Source organism: Ipomoea nil, unplaced genomic scaffold (genome assembly GCF_001879475.1).
Source record: "Ipomoea nil cultivar Tokyo-kokei standard unplaced genomic scaffold, Asagao_1.1 scaffold1237, whole genome shotgun sequence".
NCBI lineage: Eukaryota > Viridiplantae > Streptophyta > Magnoliopsida > Solanales > Convolvulaceae > Ipomoea > Ipomoea nil.
Genome location: NW_017617665.1, coordinates 2,110,228 through 2,137,937, shown reverse-complemented (window position 1 = coordinate 2,137,937; position 27,710 = coordinate 2,110,228). Strand labels below are relative to the sequence as shown.

Below are 27,710 nucleotides of genomic sequence, written 5' to 3'. Positions count from 1 at the left end.
ATTCCGCTGCGGAATCATCGTAAAAGATGGCCACGCCGGCGAGCGATTGACTGGCGAAGCTACATGCCTGTCTTGACTTGGCTCACCGGAGACAGCGCCGGTTCAACTACTGCACCGTGGAGGCTCTGATACCATGACGGAAAGGGAAAAACTGAACGTGAAAAAGGAAAAGTTTACTGCATTGTTTCATCTGTTTTGCATAAAAAAAGAATACAGCTGGAAGGAAAAAAACACTATAGCTATATACAAGATGCACATGGGGAAGAACGGTTGAAACATAATACAAATGAAAAAGGACTTTAGTGCCCCTCTTGACTCTTGTCCTTAATGCCCTTCTTGGCTTCTTTCAACAAATTGAGCTTCACTTTCTGCAACCCATCCCAAGAGTTCCTCTTCATCTTCATGATGATCAAGTAGCATCCATCATCAAATCTTTCTATGAAAACCTTTCTTCATTGCAGGCCTTTCTGGAATATAAATCCAGTGTCGGTGGTGCTGCAATCAAATATTTTGGAACCCTAATAAGAGACTTTGCACTCAAAGTTGAAGATGACATCGAAATACAGCTAAGCAACTTTGTTGTGGCCAAAGCCAAAGATGACGTAGTGCATGAAGAAGCAGCTTCCCAGCAACTGTGTCAAATCTTGCAATAACCACAAGAAAAGACTGCAGATGTGATGGAGATTATCAACAGCGGAGAAGAGTATCATAAGGGAAAGAATGATGATTTAACTTATCTCAAGCGACTAGTAGATCATCATATGATGTCTATACAATCCAACGGGAGGAGCGTGGGTTATGATCAAATTCAAACCCTATTCAAATCTCTCATTCAAAGTCTTTCTTCTTTGCGACAATTATTTTCTCATATTCGTGCTCCTGCTACAATCAAATATTTGGAAACCAAAATAGGAGATTTAGTTGAAGATGAGATCACGATACACTTGAGCAGTTTTGTTCTGGCCAAAGACGGGACATAGCAACAAATGTGTAGATTTGACATGAATGAGACAAAAATGTGTTGATTCAAAACCCAAGACAAAAATGTGTAAAGTACTAATGTCATTACCTTCTTTTCAAAACCCTATTTGAAAAGAGGTAATTGGACTACCTTCTTCTATTTTTTTTTTTTTGCTTTGGCCAAAAATGCCACAAACTTTTCACATTCTTTTTTAATTTTTTTTTTACTATTTTGCCCTTGCTTCTTTTTTTATAATTCCAAATGTATCATTTATTTGTTTTGTATGTAATTTTTTATTTTGTTAAATACTTATATTTAAAGTTTGTATTATTAAATATAAATTATACCATATTAAATATCTCATTGAGACGATCGAAAAAGACTAATATTGAATATATATTAATTAAAATTTCAAATACATCAAACATAACTAGAACATAATAAAAATTAAAATACATACTACATAGTATTGATATTAGAAAATAGAACACAATTTTCAAAAATATTGTGAAATTCATTAAAAATAATCATTGTTATAAATAATTAATTAATGTTAATAAAAATTACTGCCGCCGTCAAAATTTGTTTTGTTTTCGATTAATTATTGGTTACTCCGTATTAGTTTTAATTGATCAATTTGCGGTCAAAATTTTTTCGTAATTTGATAAACTAATTATGAACGTTCAAAATTTCTTCGATGAATTGATTTTAAATGGGTTATGAAAGCTAAATTGGTGGTGAGCATTCTTATCGGAAAAAAAAAAAAAAAAAAAAGACAAAATCGATAACCGATATCAAATGGATCGATTTTTTTTGTTTTGTTTTCGATCCATTATCGTTACTCCGTATTAGTTTTATTATGTTCTAGTTATATGTGATGTATTTGAAATTTTAATTAATATATATATATTCAATATTAGTCTTGTTTCGATCGTCCCAATGAAATATTTAAAATGGTATAATTTATATTTAATATAAATTTTAAATATAATTATTTAACAAAATAAAAAAAATTACATATAATTGAGGTGAGAGAAGAAGGTATTCTTAATACCTTCTTCTCTTTCTTTTTGGCTTGTCAGCTTTTCTACTTTTTTTTTTTGTTTTTTTTTTTTTTTTTTTTTTTGTTAAAGAAGGTAACCTAATTACCTTCTTCTCCTAAATCCTAATAAGAAGAAGGTAATCAGATTAGTACTTTACATATTTTAGTCCACATTTTTCTTTCTACCTATTTTTGTCTCTTCCTTGTCAAATCTGCACAAAAAAGTCAACAACCCGGCCAAAGACACAGTGGATGAAGAAGAAGCATCCTCGGAACTGTGTCAAACCTTGAAACAAGTGGAAGAAAAGAGAGTAGAGCTAGAGGAGAGACTGAAGACTTATGAATGTTGTGATGATTTAACTAATCTCATGACAACATTTATGTCTTTGCAACCCAACACAAGGGTGTCTGACGACGTAAAAACAACACTAGGATCTCTCGAACACACGCTCGTTGATTTGCAAATGTTTCTACAGAAATCCAATTTTGGTGCAGCTGAAATCACAGACTTTGTACTCAAAGCTAAAGAAGACCTCGAACAACAATTCAGAAACTTTTGTGTGGTCAAAGAGGAGCACCGCCTGGCAAAAGAAGCTACAGAACAACTCTTTCAAACCTTGCATCAAGTAACAGAAAACGCAGCAAAGCTGTTGAGCACTATCCACAACACAAGTAGAAGCAATGAAGCTGCTGAGGCCAATGATACTCAGTCTGTGTGCTATCCAAAGCTTGAGGAGGGCGGAAAAATGGTGGGTCGTCAAAATGATGTTAGTATCATAAAGAATCAACTATTCAGTAGCTTTAAAGATGTAAAAGTAATCCCAATTATTGGGATGCCAGGCATAGGGAAGACTACTTTAGCAAGAAAAATCTTGGAAGATCAAGAGGTTGCATTGCATTTCCAGGTACGAGGATGGGTTACAGTGACTCAAAATTACAATGAGACCAAAGTGCTACGCGACGTTCTCCAGTCAATTTCACCAAATCATGAAATTATAAAGGAAGACCCTCTTCGGGAGCAGGTTCGTGAATGCCTGAAGGAAAAGCGGTATCTAATTGTTTTGGATGACATATGGAGCGCTCAACATTGGGTTGGATTAAAAGAATTATTTTGCAATTCTGCAGTGAGTGGAAGTTGCATATTGCTGAGCACTAGATTCTATGGAGTGGTTGACTATGCCTGCCCAAACAAAGGTACATATCGTCATGTTATGAGTTTACTAGATCAAAATGAAAGTTGGGATCTATTCTGTACTGTCTTTCCTCTTCAAAGGTATAGTGCACCAAGTTTTGGAAAATTCAGGAGTCACTTGTTCCATGTTGTGGAAATATGTGAAGGATTGCCACTGTTAATTGTTGTAGTTGTGAAGCGCTTATCTGAATGCAAAAACAACATAAAACATGAATTGAAAAAGATTGAAAAGGAAATAGAATTGTTGGGAATTCTAGATTATAGTGCACTCACTCTCATGTACAATCAGTTGCCAGAATATTTCAAAGGTTGTTTTCTATATCTTGGAGTCTTTCCAAAGCGTAGTGAGATCCAAGTTAAAATACTTCTTAGGTTATGGATTGCTGAAGGAATTGTGAAGCCATGGAAGAATATGGAGTTAGAAAGGGTTGCTTATTGTTACTTAAACGACCTCATTGATAGGAGTCTTGTGTTAATAAGCAAACAGACTTTTGATGGCAAAATTAATACTTGCAGGGTGCACAATGTCATGCATAACATCTGTTTTTAGAGAGGCTCAGAAAGAGGGAATTTTATGTGCAGTAAATACTCGGAAACTTCCAATGTGGTCATTAAATGCTTTTGCAAATTCGTGTCGTTGGTTAAGTTTATGCAAACATAGGTTTGACTATTATGTGTTGTTTAGTTCAAACAACCCTCGCTCCATTTTCTTCTTTCAAGAAAACAGTGAAATTTTTGTATCCTTGAAGCTGTTAAGAGTTTTGGCATTTGTTCAATCTTCATTCCTCCAAAGATTGCCAATGCAATTAGGGGATTTGCTATTTTTAAGATATTTGTCATTAACACAATGGTTTGAGGGTCTTAGTGATGTTGTGTCAACTAATGTGAATTTGCAGACACTTGTTATTTCTGGAAGTGACAGTGAATCGCAACCTATTTTCCATTTGCCACCAACAATTTGGGAGTCACCACAATTAAAGCATCTTGAACTTGGCACTTGCTATGCTGTCAATCCTCCAAGCATGGTAAAAGAGAATTTGCTAACATTATCTTGGGTGGATGTGGATCCAAGTCATTGCGGCAAAAACAGACTGTATTCCAATTTTCCAAATATAGAAATACTAAAAATTTTCTATAAAGTAGACTTAGAGGCCAGCAAGATTAGTGGATGTTCCAGCAATTGCTTTATTGTGGATAAGTTGGGCCATTTAGAACGGCTACAGAGTTTAACAGTTTCAGTTTCGGTTGGGTGCATTGTAACCTTTCCTGAAAGGTGTATTATTTTTCCTTCACAACTGAAGAAGTTGAAGTTGAGTGGTACTCATCTTTCTGGGTGGGATTTTCTAGTAATTGGGAGGTTGCAATGGATTGAGGTACTAAAGCTGGAAAATGTGTTCCATAAAAGAGTATGGGAAGTAGCTGAAGGAGGATTCTATAGATTAAGATTGTTGGTCCTTAAAGATAAAAAGCTCAAAAGGTTGGAGGCTTACACAGATTCTTTCCCATGTCTTGATCACCTAGTCCTAAGATGTTGTGAGTGTTTGGAAGAGATCCCTAGCTGTTTTGGAGAAATTTTCTGCTTCAAGTCAATCAAAATGGATAGGTTTAGCCACCGCCCTTCCATTGTTGCTTCTGCTAGGATTATTCAAGAGAAGCTAAAGAAGAATTTTGGAAAAGAAAATTTTGAGGTTAGAAGGAAGCTCTGCCTTATTCATTCATTCTTAATTTTCTATTTTGTTGTTTCTTAGATGCGCTGAACTTGTGTGCAAAATCTGTTATTGTTTTGATAGATAAAAATGGAGGAGGAGGGTGAATCATCAGCAGGGGCAGGGGCAGGGGGGCAGATGGTAGAGGAAGAAATTGGAGTTGGGAAATTGAAGTCTTACATCCACAAATTAAACAAAACGAGATTCAGAAATCTGTTAAAGAGGCGCAACCCCAAAACTGGCTCTTCCAAGCAGATTCAGATTTGAGAAGAGCAACATGAGATAAGAGCAACTTGGAAGCTGCTATATATTACTCAAAGTATTGGAGATTTGGAGGTAAGGGGAACATATATGGTGTTGAAATGGAAAAAAACCGCTAGGCGCCTGGAGACCGCCTAGGCCGCCTAGGTGCCGATTAATCGGCGCCTAGGCGCGATTTTTGCAACACTGATCCATATAGTTGACCAAACTACACGAATTGAAGTTCATCAGATTAATTCCATATATATAATATGCATGCATGGAGTCAATTACATATATATTCAATTTTGGTGATGATGATGAGATGCTTAAATGGCAAGATCGAATTGCTGGTTTCTCCTGACTTCATTAACTAATCTTCAATCCAAACATATATTTCTTCTTGTTTGACACCCAAATGGTTTCTCATTTGCAGGAGCCCATTCTGTGTTCTGTTGTTGGACATAATACAAAGATGCAGCAGCATTCGGTGTATATATATGGTTTTGTCAATGTTGCATTCTGAAGGCTTTATATATATATGGATAGCTCAGGTTCAGGTATTTACTATATATCTTTATTTATGAGTTCATGATAGATATATCATATGTAGATAGAAAATCAGGAATACTGAAGAAGGAAAAGGCTCTTTAAATTGAAAGAAGAAGCATATAGACGAACGGAAAATAATGCTATGATTAACTAAATGCAGAAGAGTAGCAAATATACCTAACAAACTTGACTGACTAATAATCTGAATTATTACAATAATTGTGCTAACTTTATTAAATTAATTTTCGTAACATTCTCTTCCTTAAACTGAATTGATTTCAGTTTAGAGAAGAGCTTCCTTGGACTCCTATCTTGCTCCTTAACTTGAGGAATGATGCTGCATTGAGAGGCTTCGTGAAGAGATCTGCGTGCTGCTTGGTCGTATGACTTGCAGTGGACTAATGTAAGTTCACCATCTTCCACTAGTTCTCGCAAGAAACATGAATGTGTTTGGTTCTCCCGTGAAAAACTGAATTTTTGGATTGTTTAATTACAGAGCTATTATCACAAAACATTAAATCACCTAAATGCATTGACGCTCTTTGGAGGCATGGAGGTGAAAAAAAGGCCAAAACTCTTAGGAGCTTGAGAGGAACAAAAGTTGATCATCATTAAAGAAGAAAAGGGAGTGGGGGTTGTTAGTACTAAACAACACATAATAGTCAAAACTATGCTTGCATAAACTTAACCAACGACTCGATTTTGCAATCTCACTTAATGGCAATTATGAATGTTGTAGACTATTTACTGCATAGAAAATACCATCTCTTTGAGCTTCTCCAACACAAAAACAATGCAAGGCAATATCCATCCTACAACTCTTAATTTTTCCTTTAGAACTTGACTTGCATAGTAGGACAAGACTTCGATCTGACACTAATCTCTTGTAAATATGCATAACATTGATTTTCTAACTTTCTAAGCTCCAATGGCTTAAAAAATCCCTCAGCAATTCCATAGCCCAATAAAATTTTTAACTAGGACTTTTGTTCGTTTTGGAAAGACTCCATGATATAGAAAGCACACTTTTAAATCTTGCGACAGTTGATTGTAATTGAAGATGAGACCACTATGATCCAAAATTCTCAATAACTTTATTTCTTTTTTAGTCTTCTCCCACTCCTTTAATATGTCGTTGCATTTACATAATTAACAATAGTAGTCCATCACATATCTCTACAATATGCCTCCTGATTTTATCAAATTAAGGTGACATACGAAGCTCTTTAAGAGAAAGGATATTGCAAAATAGATCCCAATTCAACTTTCATTTGGATCTAGCAAAATCATTTTATGGATATAGTTATACCTATAGAAGAAGTTATCCTTGAAATTCAGATTGAAATGCCTAGTAGTAAGCAATATGCGACTTTCAGAATTTCGGTATGGAAAACATCTTCGGATATCATTCCAAAGTCGATTATCTTAAATGTTATCCAATACAATTTTTCTGAGAATTTATTTGATGGGAAAGTATCAAATCACCTCTAAATGCATCAGTTGCACTTTTTGGAGGAATGAAGATGGAACCAATGCCACTCTTAACAGCTTGAAGAGTACAAAAATTTCAAAATTTTCTTGGAAGAAGAAAATAGAGCACAAATTACTTGAACTAAACAACACATAATAATCAAAACTATATTTGCATACACTAAACCAACGACCCAAATTTACAAATGCATTTAATAACTTCTTCCAATCAGGGGCGGAGGGAAGTGTAAGCTTTGGGGGGCCTTGGCCCCCCTCCCCATTTTTTTAATACTATATATGTATTAATTTTTTTAAAAAATATTATATATAACTTTAAAATTTTGTTGTTACTTCCAAATATTTGGCCCCCTCTCACTTAAATTAATCTTACAAGTTAAGTTATAAACTTCTTCATCTTCTCAACTTCTCCAGTTTTCTCCCATTTCAAATTATGTCTTCCCAATATTGATGATAATCAAATTAAACCCCATTTAACCTACCTACTACTGTCTCTCTCTAGAACCATATCTATGTGTGTGTGTGTGACATATACGCTATAACAAGATAATTTGTCATTAATAAAATCTATGCATATTTTTCAAGTTAATTTTTGCTTTTTATTTGTAACTACTTGTTTGGTTAATTTTTGTTTCATATTCTATTGTTTATCTTAAATAGTTGTTTTGTTTGATTCTAAATATATAATAGATATCAAGGTGCATTTATTTGGTTAATTATGCAGATTTGTGGTTATGTGATAAATTTTGTATTTAATTAAAAATGCATAATAATGTAACAATTGTGTAGTATATGTATTTGAGAAAACAATTGCTATTATGTTATATTGTGAAGAGAGTTTTTCAAGAAATAATCAATAGTCTTTTAAAATATGTTGTGAATGTTTCATTCTTTCAACGTACAAAGCAATATAATGAAAAACATATTGCAAAATAATTTAATATAGATTCAATTGTAAATGATTTATTCTAAACTTTATTAAATCTATAATGTAATGATTACTTTGAAATATGTTAACTGGATATCAATGTATTTGATTTAGTACTTCAATCGTAGTTGGCCCCCCGCACTATTCAATTCTGCCTCCTCCCTTGCTTCCAATCAAATGATCTTGCAATTAAGGCAATCAAAGATTTCAAATAAACTAAAAGACTTAACAACTTTTTTACAATTTCCTTAGAGTCCCACATTGATCCTGTAACTCCAGAATCTAGAGCATTAGTATGTATATTACATGGGGGCAATAAAACCTCCATGAGGCCATGATAGAATTGGTTATAAGTTTGATTTTTGGCAATATTCTCTCGGTTAAGCCTATTACACAGGGTACTCCTAGTGTGGTTTACCTCACACCTCTCATGTGTGATTTGCAAGCTATTACGAGAGAGCACTATTTACTTAATGCTTACCCTCAAATAGTGATTACAGATTCACGAGTCCCTCTCATCGCCCAAAAAAAAAAAACCTCCATTAGTTCTCATCTTGATTTCTTGACTATAATAATAAAATTTTCGAATTATGTGCTTGACTATATATATTTTTTTTTTTAAAAAAAAAGAAAAAAAAAAGAACTACAATTCTAGTCATGCCATTTCCTTAAAGGAGGGCAGGTAGTTTTCTTCTTTCATCCCTTTTTACATGGAAATCTCAGCTAAAACAATCTACTGTGTTCATTTGGTTTCCAGGTTTTACAGCAGCTAGCTAGATCTTGATCTTGTTAAGAAAACCAATCACCTTAACAACATACCACTTCTAGTTCAGAGTTTTTCAGCTTGAAAACCTGCAATTAAGAAGAAAATGTCAAATCTAATATATGCTTTGTGGCATTGCAGGAAATTAAATGTATGACGCCAAAAATGGAGAATTAGAGCAGTTTTCAGAAATATACTTTGCCTAGCTAGCTTGTAAATCAATTTGCATCAGGCAGTGGCATGCTTGATATTTTTGAGGTTGCCAACCCCAACATCTTTTTCAGACTCTACTACGTGCCCAGCTGCCTGATTCATCATATTCAGCCTCTTTCATTTCCAAGCATGAAAAAGTAATGCAAAATAGAGAAACCAAATGGACGGTCATAGGTTTGAACCTCTGTGGTGGAGGCTTAAATTCTTTGGGTTGAAAATGTTTGAGAAAGTTAAAAATATATATAAAACAGATATTACTTGTAAAGAATCATGAATATTTAAAAAAAAAAAAAAGAAGATAAGAAAAAATTTTAATAAAACCGAAAAAAAGAAGATTAAGAATGAATTCTAACCTCAGAATTTTTGTCTTTTCAAATTTGCCAACCCCAACATCTTCTACACATTCTACTATATACCCTCATTCGTCAATTTTGATCTATGATAAAGTAATGCAAAATACAGAAAACAAATGAAGTTAGAAAAAATTAAGTAGCAACAGATTTGCAATGTTCAACATCTAATAACAAAGAATGATCAAGCCAGATCGAGCTTCTAACCTCAAAATTTGCTTTTCCAAAATTTTTATTTAGCTTCTCTTGAATATCCTTGGCAGAAGTGACAATGGAAGGGCGGCTATACCTATCCAACTCGATTGACTTCAAGCAGAAAATTTCTCCAAAACTGCTTGGAATGTCTTCCAAATAATGACAACATCTTAGAACTAGGTGCTCGAGACATGGGAAAGCATCTGTGTAGGCCTCCAACCTCTTGAGTTTTTTATCTTTAAGGACCAAATACTTTAATCCATAAAATCCTCCTTCAGCTACTCTCCACACTTCTTCAAGGAAAGCATTTTCCAGCTTCAGCATCTCAAGACGTTTCAATGAGCCAACTATAGTTAAATCCCACCGAGAAAGATTAGTCCCACTCAAACTCAATTTCTTCAGTTGTGATGGAAATGCACACCGTTCAAGAAATGTTACCATGCAGCCAACAGAAACTGAAATCGTTAGACTCTTAAGTCGTGCTAAATAGTCCAAGTTATCCAAAATGATGTGTTTGCTGGAAGATCCACCAATGTGATTGGGCTCTAAGTCTTCTTTACAGAATATATTTAGTTTTTTTATGTTTGGAAAATTGGAATACACTTCCTTTCTGCAATGAGTTGGACCTACCCAAGATAATGTTTGCAAATTCTTCTTTACCACACTAGGAGGATCAACAGTATACAAAGCACCAAGTTCCAGATGCCTTAATTGTGGTGACTCCCAAACTTTTGATGGCAAATGGAGAGTAGGTACTGCAAGTTGTGATTCACTGTCACTTCCGCAAACAACAAGAGTCTGTAAATTCAGATTAGTTGACACTACATCGTTGAGACCTTCAAACCATTGTGTTATAGATAAATATCTTAGAAAAACTAAATCCCCTAACTGCATTGGCACTCTTTGGAGGAATGGAGATGGAACGAATGCCAAAACTCTTAACAGCTTGAACGGTACCAAAATTTCAGAATTGTCTTGAAAGAAGAAAACGGAGCGAGGGTTGTTTAAACTAAACAACACATAATAGTCAAAACTATGTTTGCATAAACTAAACCAACGACAGGAATTTGCGAATGCATTTAATGACCACCTTGGGAGTTGCTGAGTATTTACTGCACATAATATTCCCTCTTTTTGAGCCTCTCTAAAACAAATATTATGCATGACACTGTGCACCCTACAAGTCTTAATTTTTCCATCAAACGTCCAACTGCTTATTAACACAAGACTTCTATCAATGAGGTTCTATAAGTAACAATAAGCAATCTTTTCTAAATCCTTATTCCTTGATGGCTTCACAAATCCTTCTGCAACCCATAACCTAAGAAGCGTTTTGACTTTGATTTCACTACGCTTTGGAAAGATTCCAAGATATAAAAAGCAAACTTTCAAATATTCTGGCAACTGATTGTAAATGAGTGCGAGTGAACTATAATCTAGAATTCCCAACAACTCAATTTCTTTTTCCATTTTTTTCAATTCATGTTGTATGTTGTTTTTGCATTTAGATAAACACACAGCAGCGGTAACAATTACCTGTGGCAGTCCTTCACATTTCTCCACAACATTGGACAGATGACTCCTAAAGCTTTCAAATCTTGGTGCCCTATACCTTTCAAGCGGAAAGATATTACAGAATAGTTCCCAACTTTCATTTGGATCTAGTAAACTCATAACATGATGATTACCTTTGAATGTGCAAGCATAATCAGCCACTTCATTGAACCGAGTGGTCAGCAATATGCGACTTCCTTCCTCATAACGAGGAAAAACATGTTTGATATCATCCCAATTGATGCAGAACGCAGTAGCTGAACAAAGAATTCTAATGATTCATTAGAACAAAACAGGAAGTACATTCATAATAATTTTCAAGTCCCCCTTCTGGTTACAAAATGGCCTAATATATAGGCATAAAACAAAGCAACGTAACATTCAAATTCTAGGAATTGTAAAAGACACATGGAAAATGAAAATGCATTTAATATAATCTAGGGAAAAGATTCTTGAGCCTCCAAACAGATATTACTCAGGTTCCTTGTGTTGTGTTGCTGGTGTGAACGCCATCATACTCCCCTACCTGTGAAAAACTCGTCCTCGAGTTAGCTTCATTTGGATACAACTCTTGGCCAGGATAAAACTTGAAGATATCCGCAACATTGAAGGTTTTCGAAATCTTCCAGTCATCTGGTATGTTCACGACATAGGCATTGTCATTGATCTTTCGTAGAATCTCAAATGGGCCATATTTCTTTGGACTGAGTTTGTGAAAAGTGCCTGCAGGATACCTCTCCTTGCGTAAGTATATTAACACATGTTCTCCAACTTGAAACAATTGTTGTCTGCGCTTTTTATCGGCTGCAGCTTTATATTTGGCATTTGAAGCGCTCAACTTTGCCTTAACTTCTTCATGGACATTCTTGACTTGTTCAGCCATGTTTGAGGCCGATTTGTGTATCCCATCAACCTTCGGTAAGTGAAGAAGGTCTACAGTATGGCGTGGAGTTTTTGTATACACAACAGAGAATGGAGAACGCCCAATGGACATATGAACAGAGCTATTGTATGCAAATTTAGCTTGTGACAAAGCAAAATCCCACTGCTTAACATGCTCTCCACAAATGCACCGGATCAAATTCCCGAGAGTACGATTTGTGACCTCAGTCTGACCATCCGTTTGTGGGTGCGCAGAACTACTGAAATTCAAACTTGCATCAAAGCGCTTCCAAAGAGTCGTCCAAAAATGAGAGAGAAATTTTGAATCTCTGTCAGATGTTATGGATCGAGGGACACCGTGAAGACGAACAATCTCTTGAAAAAATAGTCGGGCCACATGAACAGCATCAGAAGTTTTTTTACAAGGGATGAAATGAGCCATTTTGGAGAACCGATCCACCACCACAAACACCGAATCTACTCCCCTCTGTGTTTTGGGAAGGCCAAGCACGAAGTCCATGGATAAATCTTCCCAAATATTCTCTGGAGTTGGCAAAGGTGTATAAAGACCAGTATTCTGCACATGCCCTTTAGAGGTTTGACAAATAGAGCATCTCTTCACAAAGGTGGCCACATCTCTCTTCAATTGTGGCCAATAATACCTCTCTTCTAGGCTAGCAATCGTTTTATCTCTGCCCATATGCCCTGCTAAACCTCCACCATGCAAGTCCCTAATGAGCTTTTCCCGTAAAGATGTCCTTGGGATGCATAAGCGATTTCCTTTGAACAGATATCCATCTAAAATATGAAAGTCTTGAGTTGAGTTGTGTTGTTGAGCTTTCTTCCATATTTCTTTGAAATCCTCATCAAAATCATAGAGGTCCCTTAGTAGTTCAAACCCAATGAGCTCTCCTTGCAATGTGATCAACAGGCTCCTTCGTCTACTAAGGGCATCAGCCACTTTATTTGATACTCCAGATTTATGCTTAATCACGAAGGAGAATTGCTCAAGGAAAGATGACCACCTTGCATGCATTTTGTTCATGTGTTTCTGATTTTGAAAGTATTTTAAAGCTTCATGGTCTGAGTAAATCACAAAATCACGAGGCATTAAATAATGAGACCAAACCTGCAAAGCTCGTACCACTGCATAGAGTTCCTGTTCATAAGTAGACCATTTTTCACGAGCTGGGCTTAGTTTTTCACTGTAGAATGCCACTGGTTTCTTTTCTTGAGACAACACAGCACCTATTCCCACTCCACTGGCATCACATTCAACTTCGAAAACTTTGTTAAAGTCTGGCAATGCAAGAACAGGGGCAGATGTGATTTTCTCCTTTAGTTCATTGAAGCTAGCATTAGCCACCTCATCCCATTTGAAATTTCCTTTACGCAAACAATTAGTGATGGGAGCTGCAATGCTACTAAAATCTTTAATAAACCTTCTGTAAAAGGTGGCTAAACCGTGAAAGCTTCGAACTTCCCCCACGGTCGTTGGAGTCGGCCATTCTCGTATTGCCCTCACCTTTTCTTCATCAACTCGTATTCCATCTGCACTAATCACAAAGCCAAGAAAGACAAGTTTTTCAACCATAAAAGAGCATTTTTTTAAGTTGATGTACAACTTGTGTTTCTGAAGAGTCTGCAATATCAACTTTAGATGCCTTAGGTGTTCTTCCTGGTTCTGACTATATATCAGAATGTCGTCAAAATATACAACAATGAACTTGCCATTGAAAGGCCTTAAGACTTCATTCATGAGCCGCATGAAAGTACTAGGAGCATTGGACAACCCGAACAGCATTACCAACCATTCATAAAGACCATCTCGGGTTTTGAAAGCGGTTTTCCATTCGTCTCCAGGTTTAATACGCACCTGGTGATATCCACTTCTAAGGTCAATTTTTGAGAAAACAGTAGCACCATGGAGTTGGTCTAGCATGTCATCCAATCGCGGAATTGGGAAACGATACCTGACGGTGATCTTGTTAATAGCCCGGCTATCAACGCACATTCTAAAACTGCCATCCTTTTTTGGAGCGAGTAATGCCGGCACAGCACATGGACTCTTACTTTCTTGAATAAATCCCTTCCGTAAGAGTTCAACAACTATATTATTTACAACCTCATTCTCCACGGGATTCATGCGATAATGTGGGAGATTAGGTAGACTTGCTCCGGGTATCAAATCTATTTGGTGTTGAATGTCCCTTAAAGGTGGCAATCCATCAGGAAGTTCTTCTGGTGCAACATCTGAAAATTCCTTTAGCAAAGATCTCAGCTCATTAGGAACAAAATATTGAGAGTCTATTTCCTTACCCACCACTAGAAGGATAGTTTTGAAGTCTTTAGCTTCTGCAATAAATTCCTTCCAATTTGCAGTGACAGCACATGTTTTTCTTTGGTCTGCAACATTCCAAGAAATAGGAGGGATTAATATCTTTTTACTTTTCCACAAAAATTCATAAGTGTTCTGCCGCCCATGGTAAATAGCATCTACATCAAACTGCCATGGTCTTCCTAAAAGAATATGACATGCATCCATGTCAATGACTTCGCAAGTCACAGTGTCTTGGTAGCTCTTCCCAATAGAAACCGGCACACGGCAAACCTCCATCACCATAACAGATGGCCCTTCTTTTATCCAACCCAATTTGTAAGGCTTCGGGTGAGGCTTAGTTGGCAGTCCTAAACGTTGCACAAGTGCCTTGGATACAATGTTGTCACAACTGCCATTGTCAATAATAAGTTTACAAACTTTTCCCAGTACACTGCAATGAGCTCGAAAGATGTTGTTTCTTTGGGCAGGATTATTTCTTTCAGTAGTGCACAGAAGCCTCTGTACAACACAATTTAAGTGTTCTCCGACTTCTTCGGCAACCTCTACTTCATCTTCATTAGTGACTCCCTCTTCGTCAAACTCATCTTGTTCCTCCACAAGGTTGACAGATTTTCTAGCTCGACATTCATTTGAGCGGTGTCCTGGTTCACCACATTTGAAGCACTTGCCCGTCATTGGTCTTGCATAAGGATTTGGTGCAATACTTTTAGAAGATATTTCACCACCTTTTTGTCGCTGGAATTTAGAATTATTGCCTACTGCCTCCTGCAAATTATGAGATAGTGAAGGAACAAAATTTTGGTTTGGAGTAGTTCTCTGGGAATTGGTCTCTGTAGTATTTCTAGACGGTGCTGCCATGGACTGTTTACGAGAAGTAGCTTGAGACAACAATTCCTCAGCCCGCAAAGCCATATTATAGGCTTCATCAACCGTCCAAATTGGAGCCAAAGCCATTCGTTCTCGGATATTAAATCTCAACCCATTTATGTAGCGTGCAGTTTGTTGTTCAGGAGTCTCAGACAGATTACAACGCGCTCCAAGCCGATAGAATTCTTCTGTGTATTCATTCACGCTCCGACCTCCCTGAGAGCAACGTTGGTATTTTTGAAATAGCTGTTGCTGATAGTCAGGGGGCAAAAATCTCCCCATCATGAGCTTCTTCATTTTTCTCCATGAGGTCACAGGAATTTTTCCTTGCCTCCTCCTATTATTCTGAGTCATATCCCACCAAGCGGATGCCCCACCGCGTAACTTGTTTGCAACATACTTAACCTGCTTGTTTTCAGGGACATCTAGCATCTCAAAACTGCTTTCAACTTCATAGCACCAGTCTAAGAAAGATTCAATGTCTAAGTTGCCATTGAAGCAAGGAAGGTCAATCTTGGGTCTGTAGTACTCTCGTCGTTGTGCAGGATAATTGTGGCTTGTAGTATCTTCGTCATCACTGTCATCCATTTGCTCCTGAAAGTTATAGCGCCGGGGTGGGTGTTGTGCTTGCCTCGGAATAGCTCCTTCCACAGGTTGGTTTTGTCTGGGATTGGCAGCCGGATTTATCCCACCACCATTCATTCCCAAACGTATAGCTTCAAGAATACCACGAAGTTCTTGGAACTCGCGGTTAGAGTTATCCTCGTGTGCTCGAAATGCTGCCCAAATGGCTTCTACCCCACGGTCATCGCCAATGGGTTGATTGCTACCACCGCCGGTATTGCCATCTCGAACCATTTTGGGTCGTAACAATTTGAGAGGGATGTACCGCTATCTCGTTTGTTGCCTAAGAACTTAATGGCTCTGATACCAACTGATGCAGAACGCAGTAGCTGAACAAAGAATTCTAATGATTCATTAGAACAAAACAGGAAGTACATTCATAATAATTTTCAAGTCCCCCTTCTGGTTACAAAATGGCCTAATATATAGGCATAAAACAAAGCAACGTAACATTCAAATTCTAGGAATTGTAAAAGACACATGGAAAATGAAAATGCATTTAATATAATCTAGGGAAAAGATTCTTGAGCCTCCAAACAGATATTACTCAGGTTCCTTGTGTTGTGTTGCTGGTGTGAACGCCATCACCAATGCTGAGTGCTCCATATGTCATCTAAAACAATTAGATACCTCCTGTCTATCAAGCATTCCTGCATCATCTCTACTAGAGTTCTTCCCTCTTTAAGTTCATGTTGCTCTGCTAGTGCAATTGACCGAAGGAGGATGCGTAGTATTTGGATCTTATTGTATTTCTGGGGCATAGTAAACCAGATTTTTACATCGAAATGCAGTGGAACTAGTTGATCTTCAAAAATTCTTCGAGCTAAAGTAGTCTTTCCTATGCCCAACATCCCAATAGTCGGGATTACTTTTAGACCACCAAAGCCACTGAAGAGTTGATCCTTTATTGTAGTAATTAACATCATTTTGACGACCAACCATTCTGTCCTCAAACCTTGGAGAGCAGCTCGAGGATGATCCATTATCTCCTCCCTTAACATTCACAGACTAGCATGAATTATGTTTTAACCAAGGAATAGGTGGTTGTGTTTCATTGGCCTCATCGGCTTCGTTGCTTGTGTTGCTGATTCTGTCCATAGCTCTGCTGTGTTTTCAGCTACTTCTTGCAAGGTTTGGAGGAGTTTCTTAGAAAGTTTTTTATGTTTATCTGTGAATCTGGAATAACGAACTTCCCATGATTGTTTTTCCATATCCTCTTTTGCTTTGAATGCAAAGTGTCTGAAAATTTCCAAATCTTTGATTGCAGCAGCGTTAAAATTTGATATTCTTTTAAGGGTCCTCAATCCTTGAAAATAAATGATAATCCATAGGGGATAGAGATTTCAAAGTATCAGACTGATGCTAATATAAAATGTTATCATATTTTCCAAAATTAGGAGATAGAGATTTCACCGTGTATACAATGTATACAACCAAATATATCAAAAATTTCACAATAAAGCTAAGCACACTGCGTCCACCAATTCAAAATGAATAATATCACGAAATTACGAAGAATATTTCACACTATATGTCACAATAAAATAAAATAATAAAAAATATAAAACTCGAGTTTGTGATTTATTACGTTTCTCTCAAAATTTCCTGTAAAACAAGGACTTCTAAGAGCATCGGTCACCACCACACCACACTTGCTACTCGCTGGGCTTCCACCTTCCACCACTCTACCAGGACCACCGGATCACCAAACACCAGGAATGAGTCACCGGAGATGAATGCCTCAGAGGGTGAGACTCTTAGAAAAGTCAGAAAGCAACCCAGTTTTGTTTTTCTCATGGAAACGAAAGCTAAGGTCTATTACGAGTCAGGTAGAACGAGTACCGGTGAAGTTGGGTTATGAAGGCATGCAGTGTGTGGATCGTACAGGTTTGAGTGGTGCATAGTAGATCGTTAAGTATTCATCTTTTGTTTTTTTTTTTCTATTTGATGATTTTTTGAAATATATTGTACGAAAATCAGGAAGTTCACGACCGGCCAATTAATAAATGTAAAGAATTTTAGTCAATAAACAATTTTAGGACTGAAAATGTACATCCATTCTCTTTTGCAAAACTTATTTAAAATCTTATAATTTATTTTAATTTATAATATTTTTCCACTAAGAGTAATAAGTTTTAGACACTATATCAATTGGTATGGATGCTTTAAAATCAAAATGTTGATATTAATCATGTTTCAAACTTTTAAGCTAACAAAATACATTTATTTGATACGATTTGAGTTCATCTTGCAAGATGAACCGTGATCTAAGATATAACAACTACAATATTTTACTTGACACAAATGTAATTAATTTTGTGTGTAATTTTTTACACGAAAACCAACTGAACTACCAAATATATCTAGTTGACTAACTGACAAACCTATGATGAGAGCAATATATATATATATATATATATATATATATATATATATATATATATATATATATAGGGATATACTCAGGTGCGAATAAGTGCTCAGGAGGGAATATGCGAACGAATCAGCACGCGACACGTGTCCAGATTAAAAAAAATACGGTGACATTTTCGTAAATAATTGAACATCGAAGTGCAAGTAAAATCACTTACGAGTGCACCTACTTTCACCTATAAGTGCATGTAATTTTGCCTTGTTAACATTCACTTCCTGCAAACATTCATGCACCTGGGTGCACCTACTTATAAATATAGGTGCAACTACTTATAACTATAGGTCCACCTACTTTCACCTATAAGTGAATGTAATTTTGTCATTGTTAACATTCACTTCCCGCAAACATTCATGCACCTAGGTGCACCTACTTATAACTATAGGTGCAACTACTTACTATATGTGCACTTAGTATTGTTGCTCAGTGTAAATTTTACTTGCACCTATAATACATTTTCATGTACTTTTAATACATTTTACTTGTACTTCAATGTTCAATTATTTATGAAAATGCCACCGTGTATTTTAATCCATTAGATCTGGACACGTGTCGCGCGCTGATTCGTTCACATATTCCCTCTTGGGCGCTTCATTCGCACCTGAGTGCAATTATATATATATATATATATATATATATATATATATATATATATATATATATATATATATATATATATATATATATATTGAGTTTTTAACGAATAATTAAATATTATTACTCATGTTAATTTTTTTAGAAAGTTAAATAAATTTTACAAAATATGCATTTCTTGATGCAAATTAAGAATCCGTATGTGCCTATAACTCCAACCAAGGGCAAATTATGCCGTGGAATGGTGTCCACCTTGGTTCCAAAATTATTTATAATTATGAATATATATATATATATATATATATATATATATATATATATATATATATATATACACTACTACAGAAAACGGATTTAACGTCTACATTATAACGTCGGTTTTTTGAAAATCCGACGTTAAATATTTAAAATTATTTTTTATTTTTTTAAAAAATACATATGACGTCGGTTATTTGGTATGGCCGATGCCGTATATTAAATAAAAAATAAATAAAAAATAAATACGAGATACGACGTCGGCGTTATACGTTGCCGACGCCGTATCTCAAATAAAAAATATATATATATGGTATACGGCGTCGGCGACGTATATCGCCGACGCCGTATACTTGAATTTAAAAAAAAAAAAAAAATAGTAGATACGGCGTCGGAGAATTAATCTCCGACGCCGTATCTCTAATAATTAAAAAAAAAATAAAAATGGTATACGGCGTCGGCGACGTATAACGCCGAAGCCGTATACTCAAATTAAAAAATAATAATAATAATAATAAATAGGAGATACGGCGTCGGAGTTAAATCTCCGACGCCGTATCGTATAATTAAAAAAAAAATTAAAATGGTATACGGCGTAGGCGACGTATATCGCCGACGCCGTATACTCGAATTTTTTAAAAAAAAATAAAAAATAAATAGTAGATACGGCGTCGGAGAATTAATCTCCGACACCGTATTTACTATAATTAAAAAAAAAATATTTAAATGGTATACGGCGTCGGCGTCGTATAACGCCGACGCCGTATACATAAATTAAAAAAAAAAAAAATTTATGAAGCGAGCTAGCAGGTACATACTTACTCCAAAAAAAATTTATGAAGCTAGCTCCAGCTCACGTACTGCTCCAAACGCCCTAGCTCACTGCTCACTCCTCAGCTCACTGCTCCATCCGCCGTACGCCACCGCCGCCGATCGCCCTACGCCACCGATGCTCTCCACCGCCGCCTAAGCCGTCGTCCACTGCCGTCGGCCTCGCTCTCCGCACGTCGACGTCGTCCTCGGCCTCGCTCGCAACAGTGCCGTCGTCTTCGGCCTCGGCCTCGCTCGCCGTCGCCCTAAGCCGCCGTCCTCGCCGTCGCCCAACGTCGTTGCAAGGTACGTACGTATATATATATATATATATATATATATATATATATATATATATATATATATATATATATATATATATATATTATAAATTAAAAATGGTTATGTATAAATATTTTTTGAATTTTGAATTTTATATATTATTATTGTGTATATTTTCGAAATTTTAGGAATAATTGTGTATATATTTAATTTTATAAGTTAGTGGGTCAATTATGAATTGTTGTGTGTATATGTGGAATTTTATGAAATTTTGTTTATATATTATTGTGTATATCTTGAAATATTATTATTGTTTATATAAATGATGTTGTTTTGGACCAAGGCCCACCATGCTAGGTGAATCTTGGCCCATAATTTGCCTTTTCAAGTATATAACTTATCAAATAATTTAAGTGAACAAGCTAAGTGTATAATACATGATGATGTTATATATTGAATATATTGCACTAGTTGATACTTAATATAAAATGATGTTGTTTTGGACCAAGACCCACCATGCTAGGTGAATCTTGGACCATAATTTGCCTTTTCAAGTATATAACTTATATTACCAAATAATTTAAGTGAACAAGCTAAGTGTATAATACATGATGATGTTATATATTGAATATATTGCACTAGTTGATACTTAATATAAAATGATGTTGTTTTGGACCAAGGCCCACCATGCTAGGTGAATCTTGGTCCATAATTTGCCTTTTCAAGTATATAACTTACCAAATAATTTAAGTGAACAAGCTAAGTGTATAATACATGATGATGTTATATATTGAATATATTGCACTAGTTGATACTTAATATAAAATGATGTTGTTTTGGACCAAGACCCACCATGCTAGGTGAATCTTGGTCCATAATTTGCCTTTTCAAGTATATAACTTATCAAATAATTTAAGTGAACAAGCTAAGTGTATAATACATGATGATGTTATATATTGAATATATTGCACTAGTTGATACTTAATATAAAATGATGTTGTTTTGGACCAAGGCCCACCATGCTAGGTGAATCTTGGTCCATAATTTGCCTTTTCAAGTATATAACTTATCAAATAATTTAAGTGAACAAGCTAAGTGTATAATACATGATGATGTTATATATTGAATATATTGCACTAGTTGATACTTAATATAAAATGATGTTGTTTTGGACCAAGGCCCACTATGCTAGGTGAATCTTGGTCCATAATTTGCCTTTTCAAGTATATAACTTACCAAATAATTTAAGTGAACAAGCTAAGTGTATAATACATGATGATGTTATATATTGAATATATTGCACTAGTTGATACTTAATATAAAATGATGTTGTTTTGGACCAAGACCCACCATGCTAGGTGAATCTTGGTCCATAATTTGCCTTTTCAAGTATATAACTTATCAAATAATTTAAGTGAACAAGCTAAGTGTATAATACATGATGATGTTATATATTGAATATATTGCACTAGTTGATACTTAATATAAAATGATGTTGTTTTGGACCAAGGCCCACCATGCTAGGTGAATCTTGTTCCATAATTTGCCTTTTCAAGTATATAACTTACCAAATAATTTAAGTGAACAAGCTAAGTGTATAATACATGATGATGTTATATATTGAATATATTGCACTAGTTGATACTTAATATAAAATGATGTTGTTTTGGACCAAGACCCACCATGCTAGGTGAATCTTGGTCCATAATTTGCCTTTTCAAGTATATAACTTATCAAATAATTTAACTTAAAATGTTGTGAGAAAAATGTAATACTAATTGGCCGAAATGAATATAGTGTAGTTGTTGTAGTAGTTATAATTATATAAATTTGTTAAAATGTTGTTAACAAATGTTTAACTAGGTTATTATTATTTTAGATTGGCTTGTGATGGATAAAAGTTGGATGAAAGCTAATCGACTTAGTCAGGAATATGAAGATGGAGTTAGAAATTTTTTACAGTTTGCAAATAATAACCTTCCGAATAGTAATAAGAGGTTCTTCTGTCCTTGTACGAAATGTTGTAATCAGAAAAGGTTAGGTGAAGAAGACATATATGATGATCTAATTGTTAATGGGATTAATCCATATTATACACAATGGATTTGGCACGGTGAAAGCGATGTGGCTACAACATCTAACATGTATGTTGACAATGAAGATGATGAGTCTGAAGATCGGTTGGATGAAATGTTTCGCGATGTTGGAGAAGAGTTTACCAATCGGTCAAATGAGTTGGATGAATTATTGAATGATTCAAAACAACCTTTATGGCCAGGGTGTAGTAAATATACCAGATTATCTGCTGTATTAAAATTATTCAACTTGAAAGCTGGGAATGGGTGGAGCGACAAGAGCTTTACTGCTTTACTTAAAATAGTCAATGATATGCTTCCAGATGGTAATGAACTTCCCAAGAGTACATATGATGCCAAAAAGATGTTGTGTCCCATGGGTATGGGATACAAAAAAATACATGCTTGCCCTAACGATTGCATATTGTTTAGGAATGATTACAAAGACTTGCATGCATGTCAAATATGCGGGGCATCTCGTTATAAAACAAGAGAGAGTGGTAAAGTACGTTTGAAAAGTCCACCAGCTAAAGTTTTGTGGTATCTCCCAATTCTTCCAAGATTTAAGCGCATGTTTGCAAATCCAATATGGAGACCATCGATGTTTCTCTAATTCAGTTCTTTATGAGGTAATAAGTTCTTTAGTATTATTTATTCATAATAGTTTTATATTTATATAGTTGGTAATCTATATATAATTGGTTGTGTTTGTGAATAGGGGTATTTACATTAGTTTTGAGTTGGCATCAAAAGACACGTATGGCTTCCTAGATCCATATTGGATTCAACCACAAATGAATAATATGGAAGACAGGAAATCATATATAAATGCCACCATGCAGTCGGGGAAGAAATTGGTATACTTAGCCCCATATGTTCTCAAGTAAGTATTAATTACGTTTTAAATAAAAGTACTTATATATAATATATTTTTATTATATATTATATTCACTTAAAACTAATAAATTATTTATTTGTAGTGAGCATTGGATGTTGATGGCGATTTGTCCTCGACTAAATGAAATTTTTTGGTTTGATTCACTTGGTCATGGGCCGCGTGAAGACATTAAACATATAATGGAAACGTATGTAAATTTATATAATTAATTAATAGTTATCATTAAACTAGTGATGCCAAGTATTTATATATATTCTATGTCTTATATTAATAGGTGTATGACTGCAACAAACATGATGAGTGGAAAGAAACAAAATCGTTCACCAAAATGGACTATATGTTCGGTAAGTACTTCATTCACTTTGTAAAACATGCAAACTTATTGTTTTTTTTTTATTAATTTATTTTATTTTTATTGTAATTCAATGTAGTGTGCTATACAAAAGGGAACCACCGAATGTGGTTATTATGTGATGAAGTTCATGTTGGAAATTGTTTCCAACAATCTAAGCAAAGGAATGGATAAGGCAAGTAATTTCTTAATATATCTTTTGGCTTCAAATGTTTAAAAATACTTGCTTATTTATTAATTTTATTTCTTTTGAACTTTGTAGGCTTTGGAAAGACAAGGAAGATTGCCCTACAACAAAAAAGAGATTGATGAAGTTAGAGACAAATGGTCTAAGCTTCTTATTGATGAATGGGTTAATAAAACGCTTCTTAGTTGATACTTTACGTTTAAAATTAGTTTATGTTTATTGGCTTAACGTTTAGTAGTTTTGTTGAATTGTGGTACTTATATTAGTTTTATGTTTAGTAGCTTGAATTAGCTTAATGAATTGTGTTCTTTATATTAGTTTCATGTTTAATAGTTTGATACTTTACGTTTAAAATTAGTTTATGTTTATTGGCTTAATGTTTAGTAGTTTTGTTGAATTGTGGTACTTATATTAGTTTTATGTTTAGTAGCTTGAATTAGTTTAATAAATTAGTTGATGTTGAATGCTGAATGTTAAATTGCTAGCTGCGCAGGGTTTGAAAATTGATACAGGTGGGGTAGAAAACATAAAACGCATATAAATAAATAAAAAAAAGAACATACGGCGTCGGTTTTTACCTAAAAACCGACGCCTTAGGTTAATTATTATTTTTTTTAAAAATAATAAATATATACGGCTTCGGCTTTTAGGTAAAAGCCCAAGCCGTATATATTTATTATTTTTTTTAAATATATATATATATATATATATATATATATATATATATATATATATATATATATATATATATATACGGCGTCGGTTTTTACCTAAAAACCGACGCCGTAGGCTAATTATTTTTTATTTTTTAAAAATAATAAATATATACGGCTTCGGTGTTTACCTAAAAACCGACGTCGTATGTAAATTATTTAAATATATATATATATATATATATATATATATATATATATATATATATATATATATATATATATATAATTAAAAAATTATGAAATATAATTCTATAATTATGAACATAGATTTGTGAACATAAATATGAACATATAGTTTTGTAATTATGAATATATAAATTCAATAATTGTGAATATGAAGTTAAAAAATTATGAATATATAGCTTTATAATTATGGACATATAGTTCAGTAATAATATGAACATAAAGTTCTGTAATTGTGAACATAGAGTTCAATAAATATGAATATGAAGTTCAAAAATTACGAATATATAGTTTTATAATTATGAACATATAGTCAGTAATTATGAATAAGAACCGTGTTCACCTTGCAAGGTGGACACGGTTCCACAACATAATGATTGCCAAAATGCCAACCAAGTTGATCACATTGTTAGCTTATACCATAAGATTTCAAGTTCAACTCCGAGGGCGGCCTATTGATTTTTTTGCTTTAAGCCAGTCAACTATGAGCAATTTGCCATACTAGTCCTCTTTGTGGTCCTTTGTCAGCGAAGGTTACAAGATGAAATTTATCTTGTATACATTTTTAGAGATTATAGTTACGGGCTTGATGTCATAAGAGTATTGATTCTATACCTACAATAAATTAAAATTTGTGTTGAAACATGAGAAATGAAAACTACATAATCATTTAAAACTTAAATGTCAAAGCGACACCATTTTGATCCAGAGGCTATAATGTTATGTGAACCTGATCCACAATACAAATTGCAATTGGTTGGCCATGTGATCGGTGTTCTCTAGAGATGAAACTCCAAATTCACCTTCCTGGCAGCAAGCCGGCTTTATTGAAATTTTCACACAGAAGTTAATGCCTTTGTCTTTTGCTATTATCACAATCCACTACCCTCAAACTTCTTCTCAGTTCTCATAACTCACTCTTGTACCTACCTACCTAGCAGCTCAAACTTGCAATTGCATTTTCCCATTGAAGAAATCACAGAAAAATTAAAGAGTGGGATGGCTTATGTTGCTTTAACTTCTCTAAAGACAACAATTGAGCTTCAGTTTCTGCTGCAACCCATCCCAAGAGTTTCTCTTCATGGCGATCAAGCACCCATCAATGCTTTCTATGCAAACCTTTCTTCTTTGCAGGAGTTTCTGGAAAAGAAATCCAGTGCCAGTGCTGCTGCAATCAAATATTTTGAAACCATAATAAGAGAATTTGCACTCAAAGTTGAAGATGACATCGAACTACAAGTAAGCAACTTTGTTCTGGCCAAAGACGCAGTGAATCAAGAAGCAGCTTCCCAGCAACTGTGTCAAATCTTGCAACAACCACAAAAAAAGACAGCAGATGTGTTGGAGATTATCAAGGAATTGGACGAAAAAGAGTATAATGAGAGAGAGAATGGTGATTATTTAACTTATCATCTCATGGGAATAATAGATCATCATATTAAGTCTCTACGATCCAACGCGAGGGTGTTTTATGATAAAACCCTATTCAGATCTTTCATTGAAAACCTTTATTCTTTGCGAGGATTTCTTCATACATCCGGACTTCATGTTGCTGCTATCAAAGAAACCAAAGTAAGAGATTTAGTTGTAGATGATGATGACATCAAGATACAACTGAGTAGTTTAGTTCTGGCCAAAGACACAGTGCATGAAGAAGAAGCTTTCCAGGAACTCTTTCAAACCTTGCAACAAGCAGAAGAAAAGAGGGTAGAGCTGGTGGAGATCATCAATAAAGAAAAGGAGAGACAGAAGACTTGGGAATGTTGTGATGATTCAACTAAAAAAGAAGAAGAAGAAGAAGAAGATACTCAGTCTGAATTTGAATTCTCGCAGTGCTATCCACAACTTGAGGGCAGAATGATTGGTCGTGAAAATGACGTTAGTATGATCAAGAATCAACTCTTCAGTCGATTTGATGGTGTCAAAGTAATCCCAATTATTGGGATGCCAGGCATAGGGAAGACTACTTTAGGAAGAAAAGTCTTTGAAGATCAACCAGTTGCATTGCATTTCCGGGAACGAAGATGGTTTACAGTGACTCAGAAATACAATAAGGGCAAAGTACTAGAAGATCAGACCATATCCAGTCAATTTTACCAAATCATGAAATTATAAAGGGAGACCCTCTTTTGGAGCAGGTTCATAAATGCTTGAAGAAAAAGCCGTATCTAATTGTTTTTGATGACATATGGAGCACTCAGCATTGGAATGAATTATTTTGGAATAATTTTCCAGTGAATGGAAGTTGCATATTGCTGACCACTAGATTCTATAGAGTGGCTGAGTATGCTATTGCTTACACAATCAAAGGTACTACATATCATCATTTTATGAGTTTACTAGATCCAAATGAAAGTTGGGATCTATTCTGTACTATCTTTCCTCTTCAAAGGTATAAGGCACCGAGTTTTGGAAAATTCAGGACTCACTTGTTCCATGTTGTGGAAATATGTGAAGGATTGCCACTGTTAATTGTTGTAGTTGCCAAGCGATTATCTGAATGTAAAAACAACATACAACATGATTTGAAAAAGATTGAAAAGGAAATAGAATTGTTGGGAATTCTAGATTATAGTGCACTTGTTCTCATGTACAATCAGTTGCCAGAATATTTGAAAGGTTGTTTTCTATATCTTGGAGTCTTTCCAAAGCGCAGTGAGATCCAAGTTAAAATACTTCTTAGATTATGGATTGCTGAAGGATTTGTGAAGCCATCAAAGAATAAGGAGTTAGAAATGATTGCTTATTGTTACTTAAAGGACCTCATTGATAGGAGTCTTGTCTTAATAAGCAAACAGACTGTTGATGGCAAAATTAAGACTTGTAGGGTGCACAGTGTCATGCATAACATCTGTTTCAGAGAAGCTCAAAAAGAGGGAATTTTATGTGCAGTAAATACTCGGCAACTCCCAAGGTGGTCATTAAATGCATTTGCAAATTCATGACGTTGGTTAAGTTTATGCAAACATAGGTTTGACTATTATGTGTTGTTTAGTTCAAACAACCCTCGCTCCATTTTCTTCTTTCAA

At 34.9% G+C, this 27,710-nt stretch overlaps 1 protein-coding gene across 1 annotated transcript; it reads left to right on the top strand.

The window, feature by feature from the left end:
- Positions 1-133: 133 nt before the first annotated feature.
- LOC109183965 (putative late blight resistance protein homolog R1B-17) lies at positions 134-27,710 on the top strand. Its single transcript, XM_019333992.1, has 4 exons — positions 134-157; positions 462-636; positions 2,229-3,622; positions 27,372-27,710. Exons 1-4 carry the CDS (start codon positions 134-136, stop codon positions 27,624-27,626), a joined length of 1,848 nt encoding a protein of 615 aa, XP_019189537.1. The 3' UTR covers positions 27,627-27,710.